The sequence below is a fragment of the Mobula hypostoma genome, chromosome 29 (assembly GCF_963921235.1).
Source record: "Mobula hypostoma chromosome 29, sMobHyp1.1, whole genome shotgun sequence".
NCBI lineage: Eukaryota > Metazoa > Chordata > Chondrichthyes > Myliobatiformes > Myliobatidae > Mobula > Mobula hypostoma.
Window position 1 is genome coordinate 22,848,891 of NC_086125.1, and position 20,403 is coordinate 22,869,293.

A 20,403-nucleotide genomic window follows, 5' to 3' on the forward strand; every position below is an offset into this window, starting at 1 on the left:
CAGAGTTACTGTAGAGTCTCCAGGGACAGAGTTACCGTGACAGAGTGTCAGGGACAGAATTACTGTGATAGAGTCTCCAGGGACAGCATTAGACAGAGTTACTGTGATAGAGTCTCCAGGGACAGAGTTACTGTGACAGAGTGTCCAGGGACAGAGTTACTGTGATAGAGTCTCCAGGGACAGCATTAGACAGAGTTACTGTGATAGAGTCTCCAGGGACAGAGTTACTGTGACAGAGTTACTGTCACAGAGTCTCCAGGGACAGAGTTACTGTGACAGAGTTACTGTGATAGAGTCTCCAGGGACAGAGTTACTGTGACAGAGTGTCCAGGGACAGAGTTACTGTGATAGAGTCTCCAGGGACAGCATTAGACAGAGTTACTGTGATAGAGTCTCCAGGGACAGAGTTACTGTGACAGAGTGTCCAGGGACAGAGTTACTGTGATAGAGTCTCCAGGGACAGAGTTACTGTGACAGAGTGTCCAGGGACAGAGTTACTGTGACAGAGTCTCCAGGGACAGAGTTACTGTGACAGAGTTACTGTGATAGAGTCTCCAGGGACAGAGTTACTGTGACAGAGTGTCCAGGGACAGAGTTACTGTGACAGAGTCTCCAGTGACAGCATTATTCAGAGTTACTGTGATAGAGTCTCCAGGGACAGAGTTACTGTGATAGAGTCTCCAGGGACAGCATTAGTCAGAGTTACTGTGATAGAGTCTCCAGGGACAGAGTTACTGTGATAGAGTCTCCAGGCACAGCATTAGACAGAGTTATTGTGATAGAGTCTCCAGGGACCGAGTTACTGTGATAGAGTCTCCAGTGACAGCATTAGTCAGAGTTACTGTGATCGAGTCTCCAGGGACAGCATCAGACAGAGTTACTGTAGATTCTCCAGTGACAGAGTTACTGTGACAGAGTGTCCAGGGACAGAGTTACTGTGATAGAGTCTCCAGGGACAGAGTTACTGTGACAGAGTGTCCAGGGAGAGAGTTACTGTGATAGAGTCTCCAGTGACAGCATCAGACAGAGTTACTGTAGAGTCTCCAGGGCCAGAGTTACTGTGACAGAGTGTCCAGGGACAGAGTTACTGTGATAGAGTCTCCAGGGACAGCATTAGACAGAGTTACTGTGATATAGTTTCCAGGGATAGTATTAGACAGAGTTACTGTGACAGAGTGTCCAGGGACAGAGTTACTGTGACAAATTGTCCATGGGCAGAGTTGCTGTGATAGAGTCTCCAGGGACAGCATTAAACAGAGTTACTGTGATAGAGTCTCCAGTTACAGAATTAGACAGAATTTCTGTGATAGAGTCTCCAGGGACAGAGTTACTGTGATAGAGTCTCCAGGGACAGAGTTACTGTGATAGAGTCTCCAGGGACAGAGTTACTGTGACAGAGTGTCCAGGGTCAGAGTTACTGTGATAGAGTCTCCAGGGACTGCATTAGACAGAGTTACTGTGATAGTGCCTCCAGGGGCAGTATTAGACAGAGTTACTGTGGTAGATTCTCCAGGGACAGATTTTCTGTGATAGAGTCTCCAGGGATGGCATTAGATTAGATTTGATTAGATTATGAGGATACGCAGTTTTCTCTTATTCTCATTTAGTGATGCATGCATTAAGAGATGATACAATTCTTTTCCAGAGTGATATCACGAAAGGACATGAGAAACTGACTTAAAAACTAACAAAAACCGCAGAATTATAACATATAGTTACAACAATGCAAAGCAATACCGTAATTTGATAAGAACAGGCCATGGCATGGTAAAGTCTCAAAGTCTCTCGAAAGTCCCATCATCCCACGCAGATGGTAAACCTTCAGTGCCGCCAACTTGCCGATGCAGCATCCTGGAAGCATCCGACCACAGTCCGACTCTGAGTCTGTCCGAAAACTCCGAGCCTCCGACCACCTGTCCGACACCGAGCACCAAGTACCATCTCTGCCAAGCACTTCGACCCATAACTAATACCGTACCATAACCTTGGCATGTCTAATAAAGGTTAGAGCAATAATTGATCTGTTGGAGGAACTCAGCGGGTCGAGCCGTGTCTGTGGGAGGAAAGGAACTGTCGGTGTTTTGGTTTGAAAACCTGAATCAGAACCAGAATGTCACCTCAGTCCTGATACAGAGTTCGGCCCTGAAATTTTGACAATTCCTTTCCCCCTACAGACGCTGCTCGACCCCTTAAGTTCCTCCAGCAGATTGTTTGTTGCTCCTCAGTCCAGCGTCTGTGGTTACTCGAATATCTGTAATAAGGGTCGGTCTTACAGAGTGAATGGTGAGGACCTGGTGTGTGGAGGAACAGTGTGTAAAGTCAATGTGTTCCTGAAGATGGAAATAGAGGTTGCTAAGGCAGTAAAGAAGGCATCGGTTACTTCCTGCATTATTCAGGGAATAAAATATAAATACAGTACAGGCAGGAAATGGTAAAACTTCAAGCAACATTGTGTAGACCACAGCTAGAGTGCAGCTGAGTGATTTGCTGGACTTGTTCTCTGTAACTGTGGCTACGTCATTTCCTGAGAAATCGTGACAGAGGGACTCCCCCTCTTACAAGCCTCCTGTCAACATGCTTTCCAATCTGGTAAATCCCCTCTGAAGCCTCTCTAAATCTTCCACATCATTCCTATAGTGAGGTAAACAGAACTGAACACAGTACTCTGAGAGCGATCTAACCCACAGTTATATCGAGTTGGAATATTCCTTTGTGGTTCTTGAACTCAACCTCCCCGAGCCCAACCGACTAAGGAAGGCCAACACACCATATGCCTTCTGAACCACCTTTTGACTTGCATGGCATCATTGTTTTGTTTTTCTTGGAGCAGAGGATGCTGACGGAGCATGGAACGAATAGATACTGGGAAAATTTACACCATAGCAGAAGTGTCGAAATGCAGACGGCTGAGGTTGAGAGGAAGGGGTATGGATTTTGAAGGGATTTGTGGAAGGATTGTTTCACCCATTGGGACACACTGCCTTGAGGGGGTGGCACAGGCAGGTGCATCACCACATTTCAGTGACATTTAGAGGAGGATTTGTATCACCAATATATAGAAAGCTACAGAACAAATATTAATGTAAATGATTGTTAATGGTCAGCATGGAGAATGTGGGCTGAAGGGTCTGTTTCTGTGTTTGTGTCTCTTTCAATCTAACTCTCTTCATTCACCCCTTTTTATCTGACTACAGAGTTTTCTATTGAATGATTTCTTACCTCAATCTTAACTGGAACCATTAAAATAGCAAAGCTTGTCAGGTGGTTACACTGGCAGGTTACATGGGTCTGATTGGAATCGATCCGTTCACAACCATCAGATTTCCAGACACTGTTCTTTTCGGTATTACTCCAATAGACACATTCTAGCTCTTCACCAACTTCCTTTTCCTGTTTCCAGATAAGGAGAAATTCTTCAAACCATTATTGAAAATATTCTAATAACAAGTTAAATATTCACAGCCACAGGACAGGAGACACTGGTTAGAAACAGAGTGAAGCTCCATCTACATTGTCCCATCAAACTTGTGAAGTGCAGGGCAATAGAATTGGAAAAGTTTACCTTTATTTGCCTCATGAACATAAAACCTTTGAAACCTACAGTGAAATGTATCATTTGTATCAAAGACCAACACAGTCTTTGATGAGACCCATGTGGTCACGAAGAGAAAGTACAAACTCCTCACAGACACTGGCGGGTCTTATTGCTGGCATTGTAAAGCATTACGTCAACCTCTCTGCTACTGTGCAAACTCGATGGCTGAATGGGTAATTACAGTAATGCAGTAATGGGTATTTTCCTTTCAGTGAAATGGTGTTTGTACTTTGTAACCAGTTACTCAATGACCTGAGAAATGACAGCAAGGGGCTTCTCCTCCTCTGTGTCTCACTACCAGTCTCTGAACAATCCCCCGTCTCTCTCAGATGAGGGATCTCCACTTCCTCTATCAGGCCCCACTGAGTAATGGGGACTGGAAAGGCCACCATAAACTGACCTGAAATGGCCCAAACCCAGTTTCCATGGAAATGTTATACTTAAACCCAGGATCAGCACCTGTTCAACTTCCCATCTTGCATTTTAGCAGGAAGCTCATTTTCAATTGGGGAACATCACAGATAGTACCTACAAACCTGGTTGAGTTTCAGAGTCAAATTGAACTTTTCCTTCAGATTAGAGCTGACAGCTTTGTTGCTGATGGTGGCGGCTATCACCTGGGAGTTTAATGAGACATTGTTCTGAGATGGACGGCCGTCTTCAATCACTTGGTTCAGCAGGGATTCCAAGTCTTTGAATACAATAAAGGAAACGGCCTGAAACTCTGTGGAGATAATAGATCAGCCTTTAGTGAATGTGGAGAAACATCAGTGAAACACTCCAGCAACTGGATATAAAGGCAGGTCAACACAAAACACACCCATGGCAGTAGCGCTTTGTAAGTCTTTGAGTATTAAAATCAGCTCTCAGTGGGGATGGACAAGGAGATCATCATGTGGGCTGCCTTATCGTGGATGGTGTTAAGTTTATTTGTGTTGGTTAAGCTATACTCTTCCAGGTAAGTGAGAGTCCATCACATTCCTGACCTGTGTCTTGTGAATAGTTCAAAATCTGGAGATCCACAGAAAATGGTGCCTTTCTGGGAAAGAAGATAAGACCATAAGACAAAGGATCAGAATTAGGCCATTTAGCCCATCGGGTTTGCTCCACCATTTCATTATGGCTGATTTATTATCCCTCTCAACCCCATTCTCCTTCCTTCTCCCCTTAAACGTTGATACCTTGCTAACCAGAATCAGAATCAGATTTATCATCATTGGCTTATGTTGTGAAATTTGTTTCTTAGGACATTAGTACATTGCAATGCATAATAATAACAATAATAATAATAAACCTTTAAATTACAATAAATAGTATACATACAGAAAATTAAATTAATTAAGTAGTGCAATAAGATAGTATGAAGTAAAACGGTAGTGTTCGTGGTTTTATTGTCCATTGAGAAATCTGATGGCGGAGAGGGTCCTGAGAGGCTGAGACTGTGTCTTCAGGTACGTGATTCTGCGTCGTTGATGGTAGCAATGGGAAGACAGCATGTCCTGGGTGCTGGGGGTCCTTAAAGACAGATGCTGCCTGTTTGGAGCATCACCTTTTGAATGTGTCCCTGATGGAGCTGGCTGAGTTTTCAATATTCTGCAGCTTTTTCTAATCCTGCACAGTGGCCGCTCCATACCAGAGGGTGATGCAACCAGTTAGAACGCTCTCCACAGAACATGTGTAGAAATTTGCATGTGTCCTTGGTGACGTACCAATTCTCCTCAAACTCTGAATTACACATAGCTGCTGTCGTGCATATTGGTATTGTATCAATATGGGTCCAGGACAGACCTTCAAAGATGTTGATACCTAAGAACTTGAAACTGTTTACCCTTTCCACTGATGACTCCTTGATGAGGGTGAGTGTTTCCTCAACTACCCCTTCCTGAAATTCACAATCAGTTCCTTGGTTTTACTGATGTTGAGTGTAGGGTTTTTGTTGCTACACCTCTCAACCAGCTGATCTATCTCACTCCTGTACACCTCCTCATCACCACCTGAAATTCTGTCAACAATGGTTGTGTCGTCAGCAAAGAAAGATGGAATTTGAGCTGTGCCTAGCCACACAGTCATGGGTGTAGAGAGAGTAGAGCAGTGGGTAAGCACACATCCTTGAGGTGCACCAGTCTTGATTATCAGCAAGGAGGAGGTTATTTCTGATCTGCACTGACTGTGGTCTCCTGATGACGAAGTCAAGGATCCATTTGCAGAGAGGGGTACAGAAGCCCAGGTTTTGGAGTTTGTTGATCAGAATTGAGGGTATGGTTGTGTTGAACGCTGAGCTGGAATCAATAAGCAGCAGCCTGACGTAAGTGTTGCGATTATCCAGGTGATCCAAGGCCGAGTGGAGAGCCAGTGAGATTGCATCCTATTGTGGCGATAGGCAAAGTTTGTTCTATTTTATTTAGAGATACAGCATTTAACAGGCCCTTCTGACCCTTTGAGCCTTGCCACCCAGCAACCCACTGATTTAACTGTAGCCTAATCTCGGGACAATACACTACTAACCGGACTGACTTTGAATGGTGGGAGGAAATCGGAACACCCAGTAGAAAGCCATGCACACACAGGAAGGAATGTACAAACTTGCTTCCAAAGGACACTGGAATTGAACTCTGAACTCTGATGCCCGAGGTGTCTATGCAACCATGGTAACCTCACAACAGGTCCAGGTCCTTGTTTAGGCAGGAGTTGATTCTGGCCACGAGCAAACTCCCAACGCACTTCATCACAGCAGATGTGAGTACAACTGGGTGGTAGTCATTGAGGCAGCTCACCCTGCCCTTCCTGGGTGCTGGTATGGATGTCGCCCTTTTGAAGCGGGTAGGAAATTCTGACTATGGCAGTGAGAGATTGAAGATGTTCTTGAACTCTCCCACCAGTTGGTTGGCACAGGTTTTCATTTCCCTACCAGGCACACCATCAGGACCTGACGCCTCTTGAAAGCTGTTCTGATGTGGTCCTCTGAGACAGAGAACACAGGATCACCAGATGCTGCAGGGATCCACACAAGCATAGATTTATTCTCTCTTTCAAAGCCATTCATGACGTTAGGTTTCTCTTTGGAGAAAGTAATGGCTTGTAAATCTTGTTAGAACTGACGTGTATTTGATTCCATCTCCAACTTCAATTAGCATGTTTTTTTCTATCTTAAAATAGCCTTCTGTAGGTCATACGTGGACTTCTTGTGTAGTTCTGGATCACTGGTCTAGAATACCACATATCTAGCTCTCAGCAGTCTACAAATATCCTGGTTTATCCATGGTTTTTAGTTTGGTAATGTCCAGTATGTTCCTGAAGGTACACCCTCATGATTCCCATCTGAGTTGCATGCAAAGAGTTGCCACTTATCAGCACCATCATGAACCTATCAAGCCCCATTTTAAATATACCCAATCACTTGGCCTCCAGAGCCTCTGACTAAAAAAATACCTGCACACCTCTATTCCAAAGGGATGTCCTTGTATGCTGAGGCTGTGCTCTCTGGTGCAAGACTCTCCCTGGCCTTTCAACATTCGATATATTTCAGTGAGATCCGCCCTCATTCTTATCATCTCCCTCATACATTAACCCTTTCATTCCCACAATCATCCTATTGAACTTCCTGCTGACCCTCTCCACAATCAGATGAGCAGATATCCTGAACGTAGCAAATATCTGTCAGCCTGCAAACTACATACTGAGGTCTCTCAGATTAATGCAGAGTTTGAAACCATAAATTGGATCTTCATGTCGATTACACATGGATTAAAAACAGTGGCCAAGCACTGCTCATTCTGAACTACATTTGATTTCTACTCAAGGCAGAATTGTCTTCACTGAGGATTACACAATAAGACCAAACACAGCAGCATATTTTGATGTAGGGGAACACAGACTGATCCCACAGAGTAATAGTTCAGTCAACAACTTGGGCAAGGTAGAACATCCCCTGTGAATGAGTCTGTAAATCATTGGCCAAACTCATTCTTATACTGTGTACACAAGCATGGGAAAGAGACAGAAAATTTACCAGTGTTATTTTCTCCAGCAATAGTTCTCCAGTAAATCTCGAAGGAATTATTCTGAGTTTCCAATTTCACCTGTTGGTCTGCACCCGCATTGTTCCTTTTAGGCACCTTGACCTTAAGAACTATGAGGAAAGGCAAAGTAAGGTGAAGCATTCAGTGGCAAAAAGGATATTCTCTCTCTCTCTCTCTCTCTACCTCTGCCGATAACTCTTTAATCAATGCCTCTCTGCAGGGTCTTGTTCAGGCATTCTGAGAATCCCATCTCATGGATACAATTTGCAACTGGGCTTTCTTGGGCTGAATTAGCTTACTGTAGTAAGAAAACAATTAGTCTCAGTTCCCACAGAACTGAGAGAAAATACTCTTGCATGTTCTTCACTGTCTGGTGGCACTGATCAAAAGCAGGTAAAATGATAAATTCTGGCTCAAATATGTTAGTTCACCAGGTCTAATATCTATCTTATCAACACTTCTTATCCATAGCATGGACAGTGATCTTGACTCCTTACCAGAGTTAGTGAGGAGTCCCACTCCTATATCAGGAAGACTGAAGTTTCATGACTTCAGTCTTTTTCTCAACTTCAGAACATCCTCCTAGATGTTATTTTTGAAGTGTGGTGGAATTAACATAAAAGATGATTGAGCTACTTTGTATTTGGTTACCATGCTTAGAGGGAGTGCAGAGAAGATAGAGCAGGAAGATGCAGTCGATGAGGAACATTAGATCCATTGACAGACCAGAGAATGTGGCATTGTTCTTCTTCAGTAGTGTAGGTTGAGAGATAATTTGATAAAAATCTTCAAGATTGTCAATGGTTTGGGCAGAGAATGGTCTTCCATTGAAGAGGGATGGAGAACCAATAACCAGAGGTTTAAAGGTGACTATTGTTGAACCAGGGGTGCCAGGAGAGAAACCCTTTCCGCACAGTGAGTGGTCACAGAACTGACTGCTTGGATGGGAAGTGGAGCTATTTCATCATGAGCTTTCAAATGGGAAAACACATGAGTGTTGGAGAGAAAATAATTACAGGTCTATTGAGAAACAGGAGATGATCAGACTGCGATGTTCCTGTTGAGACCTAGCATGGGTTCAATGGGTAGAATGGCCTTCTGCACAACGTTTCTCTGATACTACACTGTTGGTGAATTCTTTGGAGTAGTTTGTTTGCAGACAGTGAGGTCACAAAGAAATTAAGTAACTGATTATATAATGTGAATGAGGGTTTGTGGATAATCTTGTCTGGGACTTTTGGTATAATTCTCCTGGTCTTCTATGATATAATGTCCTGCATTCCCACCAACAGAACAAATGACAGAATGTCCCATGCAAAATCAGGCAACTCTAACTGTGTGGTACCCTCTCAGCCTAGACATTGTGCTCAACAGACAACAGTGAGGGTGAGGGTAAATTGTGCAAAACATGACAGCGGACACTCACAATCAGTGATGTGGCATGTTTAGATCAGATTAGATTAGATTCAACTTTATTGTCATTGTGCCAAGTATAGATACAAAGCATCTAACCAGAAATGCAAAGAATAGTGTTATTTACAAAATAACTGCGAACAAAAAGTAAGTGCTACAGCACACAAATATAAAAGTACTGAGACAGTACAATAGGGGTGCAATACTGCTTAGCGCTGTGATGAGAGGTTCAGCAGGGTCACAGCCTCAGGGAAGAAGCTCTTCTTGTGCCTGCTGGTGCAGGAGCGGAGGCTCCTGTAGCGCCTACTGGATGGGAGGAGAGTAAAAAGTCCATGGTTAGGGTGAGATGCATCCTTGATAATGCTTTTTGCCCTACCCAGGGAATGTTTCAGCACAGCCTTCCAAAGCAACCTCATGAAATCAGAAATAAAAGCAGAAAATGTTGGTAAATTCAGCAGGTCAGGCATAAACATTAGAATGAAAAATGGTTAATCTCTTCAGCGTGAAACATTAACTATTTATCTTTCCAGAATGCAGCCTGAACTACTGACTACTTCCAGCATTTTTCTTTCTTCCACATTGCAGCCTGATTGATTTTTAAGCTTTAGAAATATTAAACAAAGATTTCTATCAAGAGCCCACATATTAATCATTTTCAAAACCAGCTGATTACTGAGAAAATAATCTCCACATTTCCTTCCCTTAACTTGAAACCAGTTTCACAGACTCGATAACTAGCAATGAGGACCTTTGCTCCAGTAGTCAATGTTTCCAGAATCCAATACTTTACCAAAAGAGTTTGTTTCTATGGTCTCTGCCTTTGAACTTGGTAGTTTCAGAGCAATCGCCATTGCCATGTTCTCCAAGAGGTCCACTGCGGCCGTTGCCACCTCCAGCCTTTGAGTGGTGTCCATGCTCTTCAGCCGGGAACTATTAAGAACACTGTTTACAAATGTTGTTATATCCTACAGATGAAAAGGAACATCTCATGAATTGAGAAGGAAAATACTACAGATGTTGGATGTCTGGGAAAAAATGGAAAATGATGGTTTTCCAATGAAGGGTCATTGAGCAAAAACATTAGTTTTGCTTCCCTCTCCACAGATGCTGCCTGACCTGCAGAGTTCAGCAATGGAGGCTCTAATAACAGGACTGAAAGAGACTGAAAAGTGTTGTACACTCCGCCAGACCTATCATGGTACAACCCTCTCCACCACTGAGGATATCTTCAAAAGGTAGTGCCTCAGGAATGCAGCATCCATCATTCAGGACCATCGCCACCAGGACATGCTCTCTTCTCATAACTACCATCAAGGAGGTAGAGAAGCCTAAAGATGCACGCTCAACATTTCAGGAACAGCTTCTTCCCCACACCATCAGATTTCTGAATGGTCTGCGATCCTCACTATTCCACTTTTGTCATAATTTGAAAGTTCAAAGTTCAAAGTACGTTGACTATCAAAGGATATATACTATATACAACCTTAAGATTAATTTCCTTACAGGCAGCCACAAAACAAAGAAACCCAATAGAACTCATTCAAAATGAAGACTGTCAAATTATTATAATAATTTGTTATGTCTTGTACTGTACTCAAAACAACAGATTTCACAACATGTCAGTGATGATAAACTTGATTCTGTGATTCTCAACACTGAACTGACTCCACAACCAACAGACTCTCTTTCAAGGACTCTATGACTCAGTATCATTTATTTACATTTTTCATCATTTGCAAGATTTGTTTTCTTTTGCACATTGGTCATATGTCACCCTTCGTTATTTATAGTTTTTGATAAATTCTATCATATTTCTTTATTTCCCAGTGAATGCCTGCAAGGAAATGAATCACAGTGTTGTATATGGCAACATATATATACTTTGATAATAAATTTACTTTGAACATTGGCAGCTCTTTTAGTTTTCCATGACTGCTGATTTTCCTGGGGCTATTGAAAGCCTACATTTAAGAAGTTCTCTTCTTTATGGAAGGGTTTGTACCCCTTCCTGTTTTTATTCCTACTGCACTAATTGTTGAATCTTTCTCCACCTTTTTTCTCCCCTTCTATTCCACTCCCTTTTTCTCTCCCTTTGCTTTCCATCTTTGACTTCCTTTCTTTCTCCATTGCCTTCTGTTCCTCTGCTCCCACTTTCCCAACCCTTACTCTTTCTCTAGCTCTTCATGACTCCCTTTGCCTTTTCCGTTATACTCGGGTAACCATCCCAGTGCAGACACTGTGTGGGCAAAAGCAATGAACGTTGTCCCATAAAGCTGTCATTTCCAATCCTGTGCTGCTCTGGATGTTGGTGCATCTTCTGCAGCAACACACACTACAAGCTGGAGGAACTCGGTGGCTGTCAGGCAGCATCTATGGAGGGAAATGGAGAGTCAACATAACGGGTCAAGCCCTTTCATCGGAGCTGGGCTTCTGCGATTCTGGGATGCAAATGCATTTTCTGGTGTCACCTCATTCTACCCAGATTCAATGTCTACTTAGGACACCTGTATCTCCAGTACATCTGCTCAACTGCCCATATTACAGAGTGGCAGAAATACAAGGCACATCAGGCTGGCAGATGAAGAGACCCCCAGCACATTTAGAAAGTACGATGCCAACACTGAGATGGGATTGGGTTGAATCGCACAGATACAATGGGCAGAATGGCTTCCAGTTGTGTTGTGAATATCCTATGATTCCAAGAGAAAGGTGCTGTAAGAACATACTGCCATTCTGTAACATCCATGGGACCTAACTCCATCTGGTGACAATTCCCTCATCCCGTTACGACCTTCAGTAAACATCTTGGGTTTAGAATCAATCTTTGACCCAGCACTGATGGGTCACTGAGGAGTGTTCTGAGTTTCCATCACCATCTGAGTGTACAAGTCTTTTCAAATTTCACTCCTGAAAGACATGGCTCTAACTTTCAGACTCTGCCCTCTTGTTCTGGACCTTCCTCTGCTCTCCCTACCCCGTCCACACCCTACACTCCCTCCCTTCACATCTGCTCCTCTCCAGCTCTGTTTTCCATAATACACAGATCATAGCACAGTACAGCACAGGAACAGGCCATTCAGCCCACAATATCTGTGCTGAACATGATGCCAAATTAAAACAAAGTCTCTTTTGTATCCACATGATCTATATCCCTCCATTCCCCGAAACTTCATGTGTTTATTGAATAGAGTCTTCAACACCACTATTACCACCATTACATCTGGCAGCCTGTTCCTGACATCCAACACTCTGTTAAAAACCTGTCCCACACATCTGTTTTAAACTTCCCCACTCTCACCTTAAATGCATGTCCTACAGTATTTGACATTTCTACCCTGGGAGGAAGATTCTGACTGTTCACTCTATCTCTGCCTCTGATGCTCCAGAGAAAATGACCCAAGTTTGCCCAACGTCTTCTTATAGATTGTAATGTGAAAACAACAAATCACTTTGCCAGTTCTGGCAGAAAAAAATCCCCCCTCAAGTACTGTACTCTTTAGATACAGTATCTTTGCCTCTCTTTCTGACAATGTATTCAAGATCCTCTGGCTGAGGAAAGTATCTGTTCAACTTCCTTCCCAACTTTCTTCCAAATACTTCTTGTCCATTGTTACTGGTGTTTCTGGAGAGGTGAACAGACCTTTATATATCCTCAGTGCTCTCTGCTCCAAGAAAGCCAACTTTATCAATCATTCCTCAGTCAACTCCTCCTGACTATATCCTTGTAAATATCCACTTTACTCTCTCCACCTCAGGAACACACCATTTTTACCACAGGATAAAATTGTTGGGCTTCTAATTCCTTACCTTGGTATCGTTTGTCACACTGAAATTCTCACAGATTTTATCACGGTAGCAATCAGTTACTGTCAGCACGTCTTCTGCAGAGTTTAACTGGGCAATCTGAAAATACAACAGCTAAATATCCAGGAACAAGCAATCAAACAGAGAAATAGTCAAAAGTCATAAGCAATCTGAAAAAAATGCCTGAAAATGAAGCCTTCAAAACTCTTTGGCTTCACAGGTGACTCCGACATAGTGTCCAATGGCAACTCTTACTGAAGGTCACGGGGTCAATGAAAGGACATCTCTGAGCATGGAAAAGCAGGAAGGAATGGCTTAATATAAGACTGACCCTTTATCCAATGCCCTTCACAGTCTCAGAGCATTCCAACATGTTGTACAGTGTCTGGCAGAACTGTGGTACAGATCTTGGCCAAACTATCCAGAGCCATGGACCAATGATCAGCTGATCAAGTTGAAATTCAGTCATGAATTCAGACAGCATGGAAACAGGCCCTTCAGCCCATTGAGTCTATGCTGACCCTCAAACGCCCATTGATGCTAATGTTAAACTCATTCCTTTATATTCTCTTTACATCATGACAGAGACACTTAAAAACTCTTAGATAAGGACAGGAACGTGTAGAGAATCATGGATATGGATGTTGTGTAGGCAGAATGGATTAGTTTAGATTGGTGTTTAATTACTAGTTTCCACCACCATTTTGTGTACAAGTCTTTTCAGATTTCACTCCTGACAGGCGTGGCCCTAACTTTCAGACTCTGCCCACTAGTTCTGGGCCTTCCTATGCCCTCTCTACCCAGTCCACACTCCCTCCCTTCACATCTGCTCCTCTCTAGCTCTGTTTTCCATAATACACAGATCATAGCACATTACAGCTCAGGAACAGGCCATTCAGCCCACAATATCTGTGCTGAACATAATGCTAAATTAAAACTAATTCTCTTTGGTACCCACATGATCATTGACAGCTCAAGAAACACTGTCAACTCTGGCGAGGACTGGATTTCCTGGTGGAGGCTGATGGAGTAACAGCAATCTGCCATTGCTCCAACTCTAATTATCTTGCACTTTCCAACCTGTCTTGAAACTTATTTTTTAAGTATGATGTTCTTTCATTATGGATATAAGGAGGGCCAGGGGTACTAAAAAGGATGATTCCTTTTTTGGAGGCTACAGGCCTCCAAACAGCAGCCGGGATATGGACTACAAGTTACAGCTGGAAAGAGAAAAAGCGTGTCAGAAGGAAAATGTCAAGATAATTATGGGGGATTTTAATATGAAAGTGGATTGGAAAAGTCAGGAAGGTACTGGATCTCAGGAGGGGGAGTTCATAGAATGCCTATGGGATGGCTTTTTGGAGCAGCTTGTCCATAAGCCCACCAGGGGATTGGCTGTTTCGGACTGGGCACTGTCTAACGAACCTGAGGCGATTAGGGAGCTGGAGGTAATGGAACCCCTTGGAAGTAGTGATCATAATATGATTGAGTTCAGTTTCAAATTTGAAAAGGAGAAGCTGGTATCATGTGTATCGATATTTCAGTGGAACAAAAGAAATTACAGTGGTATGAGAGGAACTGGCCCAAGTCGATTGGAAAAGTAATCTAAATGGAGGGTTGGTAGAGCAGAATTGGATGAAATTCCTACAAGAAATAGGGAAAGTGCAGGAAAAACATATTCCAAGAAAAAAGAAAATCATGAATGGAAAAATGGCACAAATGTGGCTAACGAGAGAGGTTAAGGCGAAAATAAAAGCAAAAGAGACGGTGTACAAGGAAGCAAAAATTAGTGGGAAAACTGAGGACTGGATGACTTTTAAAAACTTACAGAAGGAAACTAAGAAAGTCATTAGGAAATAAAAGATGAATTATAAAAGGAAGATGGCAATTAACATAAAAAAGGATACTAAGAGTATTTTAAAAATATATGAAGAGTAAAAGAGTGACATGGGTAGATATAGAACCGATTGAAAATGATGCTGGAGAAATTATAATGGGTAACAAAGAGATGGCAGAGGAACTAAATGAGTATTTTGCATCAGTCTTCACAGTGGAAGACATTAGCAACATACCTGATAGCCAGAGGTCTCCGGGAATAGAATTAGGTACAGTCATGTTTACTTTAGAGAAAGTGCTTGGGAAGCTAAATGGACTAAGAATACATAAGTCTCCCAGACCAGATGAGGTGCACCCATGGGTTCTGAAGGAGGTAGCTTTGGAGATAGTGGAGGCATTGAAAATGACCTTCCAGGAATCAATAGACTCTGGCATGGTTCCGGAGGACTGGAAGGTCACAAGTGTAGTTCCGCTGTTTAAGAAAGGAGGGAGGCAGCAAAAAGAAAATTACAGACCTATTAGTCTGACATCGGTAGTTGGAAAGTTATTGGAGTCGATCCTTAAGGACGAGGTTATGAAAATAGGCCCAAGCCAGCATGATTTCATGAAGGGAAGATCCTGCCTCACCAATCTATTGGAATGTTTTGAGGTAATCTCAAATAAGATTGACAAGGGAGAGGCTGTGGATGTTGTGTATTTGGATTTTCAAAAGGCCTTTGATAAGGTGCCACATAAGAGGCTGCTTAATAAGATAAGTGCTCATGGAATTACAGGAAAGATATTGGAATGGGTGGAGCATTGGCTGATAGGCAGAAAGCAAAGAGTGGGAATAAAGGAATCCTATTCTGATTGGTTGCCGGTTACTACTGGTGTTCGGCAGGGGTTGGTGTTGGGGCCGCTTCTTTTTACAATGTATATCGATGATTTAGATTATGGATTAAATGGTTTTGTGGCTAAGTTTGTGGATGACACCAAGATAGGTGGAGGAGCAGAAAGTGTTGAAGAAACAGAAAGGTTGCAGAGAGACTTGGTCAGTTTAGGAGAGTGGGCAAAGAAATGGCAGATGAGATACAATGTTGAGGAATGTACAGTTGTACATTTTGGAAGAAGAAATAATCGAGCAGATTATTACTTAGATGGGGAGGAAATTCAAAAATCGGAAGTACAAAGGGACTTGGGAGTCCTCGTGCAGGATACCCTAAAGGTTAACCACCAGGTTGGATCGGCAGTAAGGAAAGCGAATGCTATGTTGGCATTCATTTCAAGAGGAATAATGTACAAGAGTAAGGAGGTGTTGATGAGGCTCTATGGGGCACTGGTGAGACCTCATTTGGGATACTGTGTGCAGTTTTGGGCCCCCCATCTTAGAAAGGATGTACTGATGTTGGAGAGAATTCAGAGAAGATTTACGAGGATAATTCCTGGAATGCAGTGGCTAACATATGAGGAGCGTTTGTCGGCTCTTGGACTGTATTCATTAGAGTATAGAAGAATGAGAGGGGATCTCATAGAAACATTTTGAATGTTGAAAGGGTTGGACAGAATAGATGTGGAAAGGTTGTTTCCCTTGGTGGGTGAGTCTAGGACAAGAGGCCACAGTCTTAGAATTAGAGGGTACCCATTTAAAACAGAGATGAGGAGAAATGTATTTAGACAGAGGGTCGTGGATTTGTGGAATTCGTTGCCACATACAGCTGTGGAGGCCCGATCATTGAGAGTGTTTAAGGAGGTGATTGATGGGTATTTAATTAGTCAGGGTATCAAGGGATATGGGGAAAAAGCCGAAAATTAGAACTAGATGGGAGAATAGTTTAGCTCATGGTGGAGTGGCGGAGCAGATGGCCTACTTTACTCCTTTGCCTTGTGATCTTGTGATTCCCCTGCTTCTTTGGATTCTATCATGAATTTGCTATAAAGTCATACATAAGAAGCCTCTGAGAAGTTTCAACAATTCAGCTCTGAATTTAAACAAATAGATGGTAAATTGGATTCTATTCAACAAACTCTTAATGAACATGATAAACGTGTAAAAAAGAATGAATAAATTTTGTCGTCTCTGGAAATGGAAGTGGATGAATTGCAGAAGCTTGGTGAAAAGCAATCGAAGTCCAACGAAAATTTAAAACAGAAGATTATTAACCTAGAAAATAGAAGTAAAAGGAACAACTTATGGGTTCTGGGTCTCGAATAATTAATGAAAGGTAACCACCCTACAGAGTTTTTTGCAAACTTTTTGCAAGAGTTATTTCCGGAGATTTTGACGTCTGTGCCTATGATCGATTGAGTTCACAGATCTCCTGCATTTAGACCTCCTAAGGGTCAGAGACCAAGATCAGTAATAATCTGTTTTCAGGAATTTAAAACAAAGGAACTCTTAATTCACGAATCTCATCAAAGAGGCATGACTGATTATAATGGTCGCAAGATTAGAAGTGTCAAAGATGATTCGCCTGAGGTTAAGCAGGAACACGTTAAGTTCAAAGAAGTTATGTCCGAGCTTTTTAATAAGGGTTTCAAGCCTTCCCTTCGCTACCCAGCCCGACTCAGAATCACACTTACAGACGGAACTTTCAAATGGTTCGGCTCGACTGTTGAAGCACACAGGTTTTTAAAATCCGAAGGCTAAATCTGAAGGCCAGCTGTTTAGTTTCTCCTTACATGAAGGCACAAGATTAAATGAGGAACTTTTAATTCGCTAATCCCGTCAAAGGGGCATGATAGGTTATAGGGTGGAATATTAAGATTCTCGAAGATTATTCACTTGAGATTATGCAGGAATGTGCTCAGTTTAAACAAGCTTTGTTGGAATTTTTTTTAACAAGGGTTTTAACCTGAACCTTGGCTACCCATTTTGACTGAGAATCTCATTAAAGATGGATCCTTCAAATGGTTTCGTTTGAGTGCTGACGCACAAAGATTTTTTTAATTTGAAGGCTAAGTGCTTCGTCTGCTTTCCCATGAGATTTAAGATTAAATGTTTAATGTCCTTCTGTATGAATAGTTGTATCTTTTACTTTTGGTAAACCTTTGTACCTAATTTCCTTTCATATTTTTAATACTGTATTTTTGATATACAAGAATTAAATCTCTTGTTTGGATATTGTTTAGTCTAGCTTGGAATATAAATAATCTTGAAACTAATTGGAGTGATCACCAGGTTTTTTTGAGGGGCTGTCCGTAGTTGTAGATGCCGGCTTTCTGTTGGTAGGCCTTCTTTCTTTGGGAGGTGGGCGGGGGTATATTTTTTTTCTTAGAATCTGTTTTCGGATTTTAACCCTTCCTTTAAATAATATTAAAAATGGACCAAACTATTAATTTACTCAGTTTTAATGTGAAAGGGTTAAATCACCCCGTTAAACGTAACACACATCAAAGTTGCTGGTGAACACAGCAGGCCAGGTAGCATCTCTAGGAAGAGGTACAGTCGACGTTTCAGGCCGAGACCCTTCGTCAGGACTAACTGAAGGAAGAGTGAGTAAGAGATTTGAAAGTTGGAGGGGGAGGGGGAGATCCAAAATGATAGGAGAAGACAGGAGGAGGAGGGATGGAGCCAAGAGCTGGACAGGTGATTGGCAAAAGGGATACGAGAGAATCATGTTACTTATTTTTATACACACATTCTTTCTCTCACTCTCTTTTTTCTCCCACTGCCCCTCTGAATATATCCCTTGCCCATCCTCTGGGTTCCCCTGCCCCCCTTGTCTTTCTTCCCGGACCTCCTGTCCCATCATCCTCTCGTATCCCTTTTGCCAATCACCTGTCCAGCTCTTGGCTCCATCCCTCCCCATTCTGTCTTCTCCTATCATTTTGGATCTCCCCCTCCCCCTCCCACTTTCAAATCTCTTACTTACTCTTCCTTCAGTTAGTCCTGACGAAGGGTCTCGGCCTGAAACGTCAACTGTACCTCTTCCTAGAGATGCTGCCTGGCCTGCTGCATTCACCAGCAACTTTGATGTGTGTTGCTTGAATTTCCAGCATCTGCAGAATTCCTGTTGTTTGCGCTGTTAAACGTAATAAGATTTTTGCTTTTATTAGGAAATTTAAGGTCCCCATTATTTTCTTACAAGAAACTCACATACACAAATGTGATAAACTACTGTTTTTTTTTAGCCGTTGGAACGGACTTTGTTTTCACTCTTCTTTTCAGGCCAAATCTACAGGAGTTTCAATTCTTATAGATAACACACTTTGCTTTGTCCAACATAAAGTAGTTTCTGATACTAAAGGACGTTTTGTTATAGTTTCAGGAAAACTAGATAATAAATTAATAGTATTTGCCAATGTGTATGCCCTAAATGTAGCTGATCCAGGATTCCTTGAGCGTTTTTTTTTCATTTTTACCCAATCTGAATCTTTATTCTTGGCGATGGGAGGAGGTTTTAACTGTTGGCTAGATCCAATTTTAGACCATCATCCTCTAAACCAGCGTCTCTTAATAAATCAGCTTTGTTTATTCAATCCTTTTTATTGAAGTGTGGTATTGTTGATGTTTGGTGTTTTTTACATCCTTTAGATAGGGAGTGTCCGTTTTTTTCCTATGTTCATCATACATATTCTAGGATTGATTATTTTTTTATTGATAGTCAAATTATTTCATTAGTTCGCTCTTGTGAATATAAAGAGATTGCTGTTTCAGATCATGCTCCTATATTTTTGTCTTTAAAACTCCCTGGTCTTCCTCAAACCAACAGATTTTGGAGTTTTAATACAACTTTGTTACCTGATAAGAAATTTTTAAAATTTCTAGAGAAGCATATTATTTTGTTTTTTGAAGAGAATAATAAGGAAGAGACTTCTAATCTTATTGTATGGGATACTTTCAAGGCCTATATTAGAGGACAAATTATTTCTTATACTGTGAGTGTTAAGAATAAAGCTAATAAAGAAAGAATTGAATTAATCAATCAATTGAAACAATTAGATCCAAAATATACTATAGCTCCAGATCCTGTTTTATATAAAAGACCTGTTGAAGTTAAAACTAAATATGATCTTCTGTTAACATATCCAATTGAAACTCAACTTCTTAAAGATAAGACTCAATTTTACATTCACAGAGATAAATCAGGCAATGTATTGGCCAACCAATTAAAAACTTCTGTAGTTAAATGACAAATTGAAGAAATTTGCAAAACTAATGGTGATAGGACAACTGATTACTCTGAAATAAACGATACCCTTAGAGAATTCTATTCTAAACTTTATAGTTCTGATTCCCCTTGAGATAATACTATAATGAATAATTTTCTAGATCAATTAAATATCCCTGCACTATCTGCAGATAATTACAAACAAGTAGATCAACCCACCTCTTCTGAGGAAATCGCCGAGGCGATACATTCATTACACTCAGGGAAGGCTCCAGGTCCAGATGGATTTTTTGGAGAATTTTATAAGGCTTTTTCTTCATTAATTATACTGCAGTTACACTTAGTCCTTTTGGATTCTTTCAAATTGGATAGTTTGCCTCAATCTTGTTATGAAGTTTCTATTTCGCTTATCCTAAAAAAGAGCAAGGACCCAGCTGAATGCTCTTCATATAGGCCAATTTCATTACGCAATGTTGACACTAAAATTCTTTCTAAAGTTCTGGCTCGTCGGATTGAAAATATTTTACCTTCTATTATCTCTGATGATCAGACTGGATTTATTAAAAACCAACATTCCCATTTTAATGTACGCCATGTATTAAATGTTACTTTCTCTCCTTCTCAGGCGATATCGGAATGTGCGATA

The 20,403-nt window shown here is 41.6% G+C and overlaps 1 protein-coding gene across 4 annotated transcripts in view; it reads right to left on the reverse strand.

Annotated features, from left to right (window-relative positions):
- LOC134339237 (adhesion G protein-coupled receptor E2-like) overlaps positions 1 to 20,403 on the reverse strand; it is a 98,525-nt gene that overhangs the window by 48,205 nt on the left and 29,917 nt on the right. For all 4 annotated transcript variants that reach the window (XM_063035575.1, XM_063035576.1, XM_063035578.1 and 1 more), the window contains exons 8-12: positions 12,835 to 12,930; positions 9,818 to 9,992; positions 7,605 to 7,724; positions 4,132 to 4,319; positions 3,220 to 3,390 (exon numbers count right to left, since the gene is read on the reverse strand). In XM_063035575.1, coding sequence (XP_062891645.1) covers positions 3,220 to 3,390; positions 4,132 to 4,319; positions 7,605 to 7,724; positions 9,818 to 9,992; positions 12,835 to 12,930 — 750 coding nt within the window. The remainder of the gene's footprint in view (positions 1 to 3,219; positions 3,391 to 4,131; positions 4,320 to 7,604; positions 7,725 to 9,817; positions 9,993 to 12,834; positions 12,931 to 20,403) is intronic.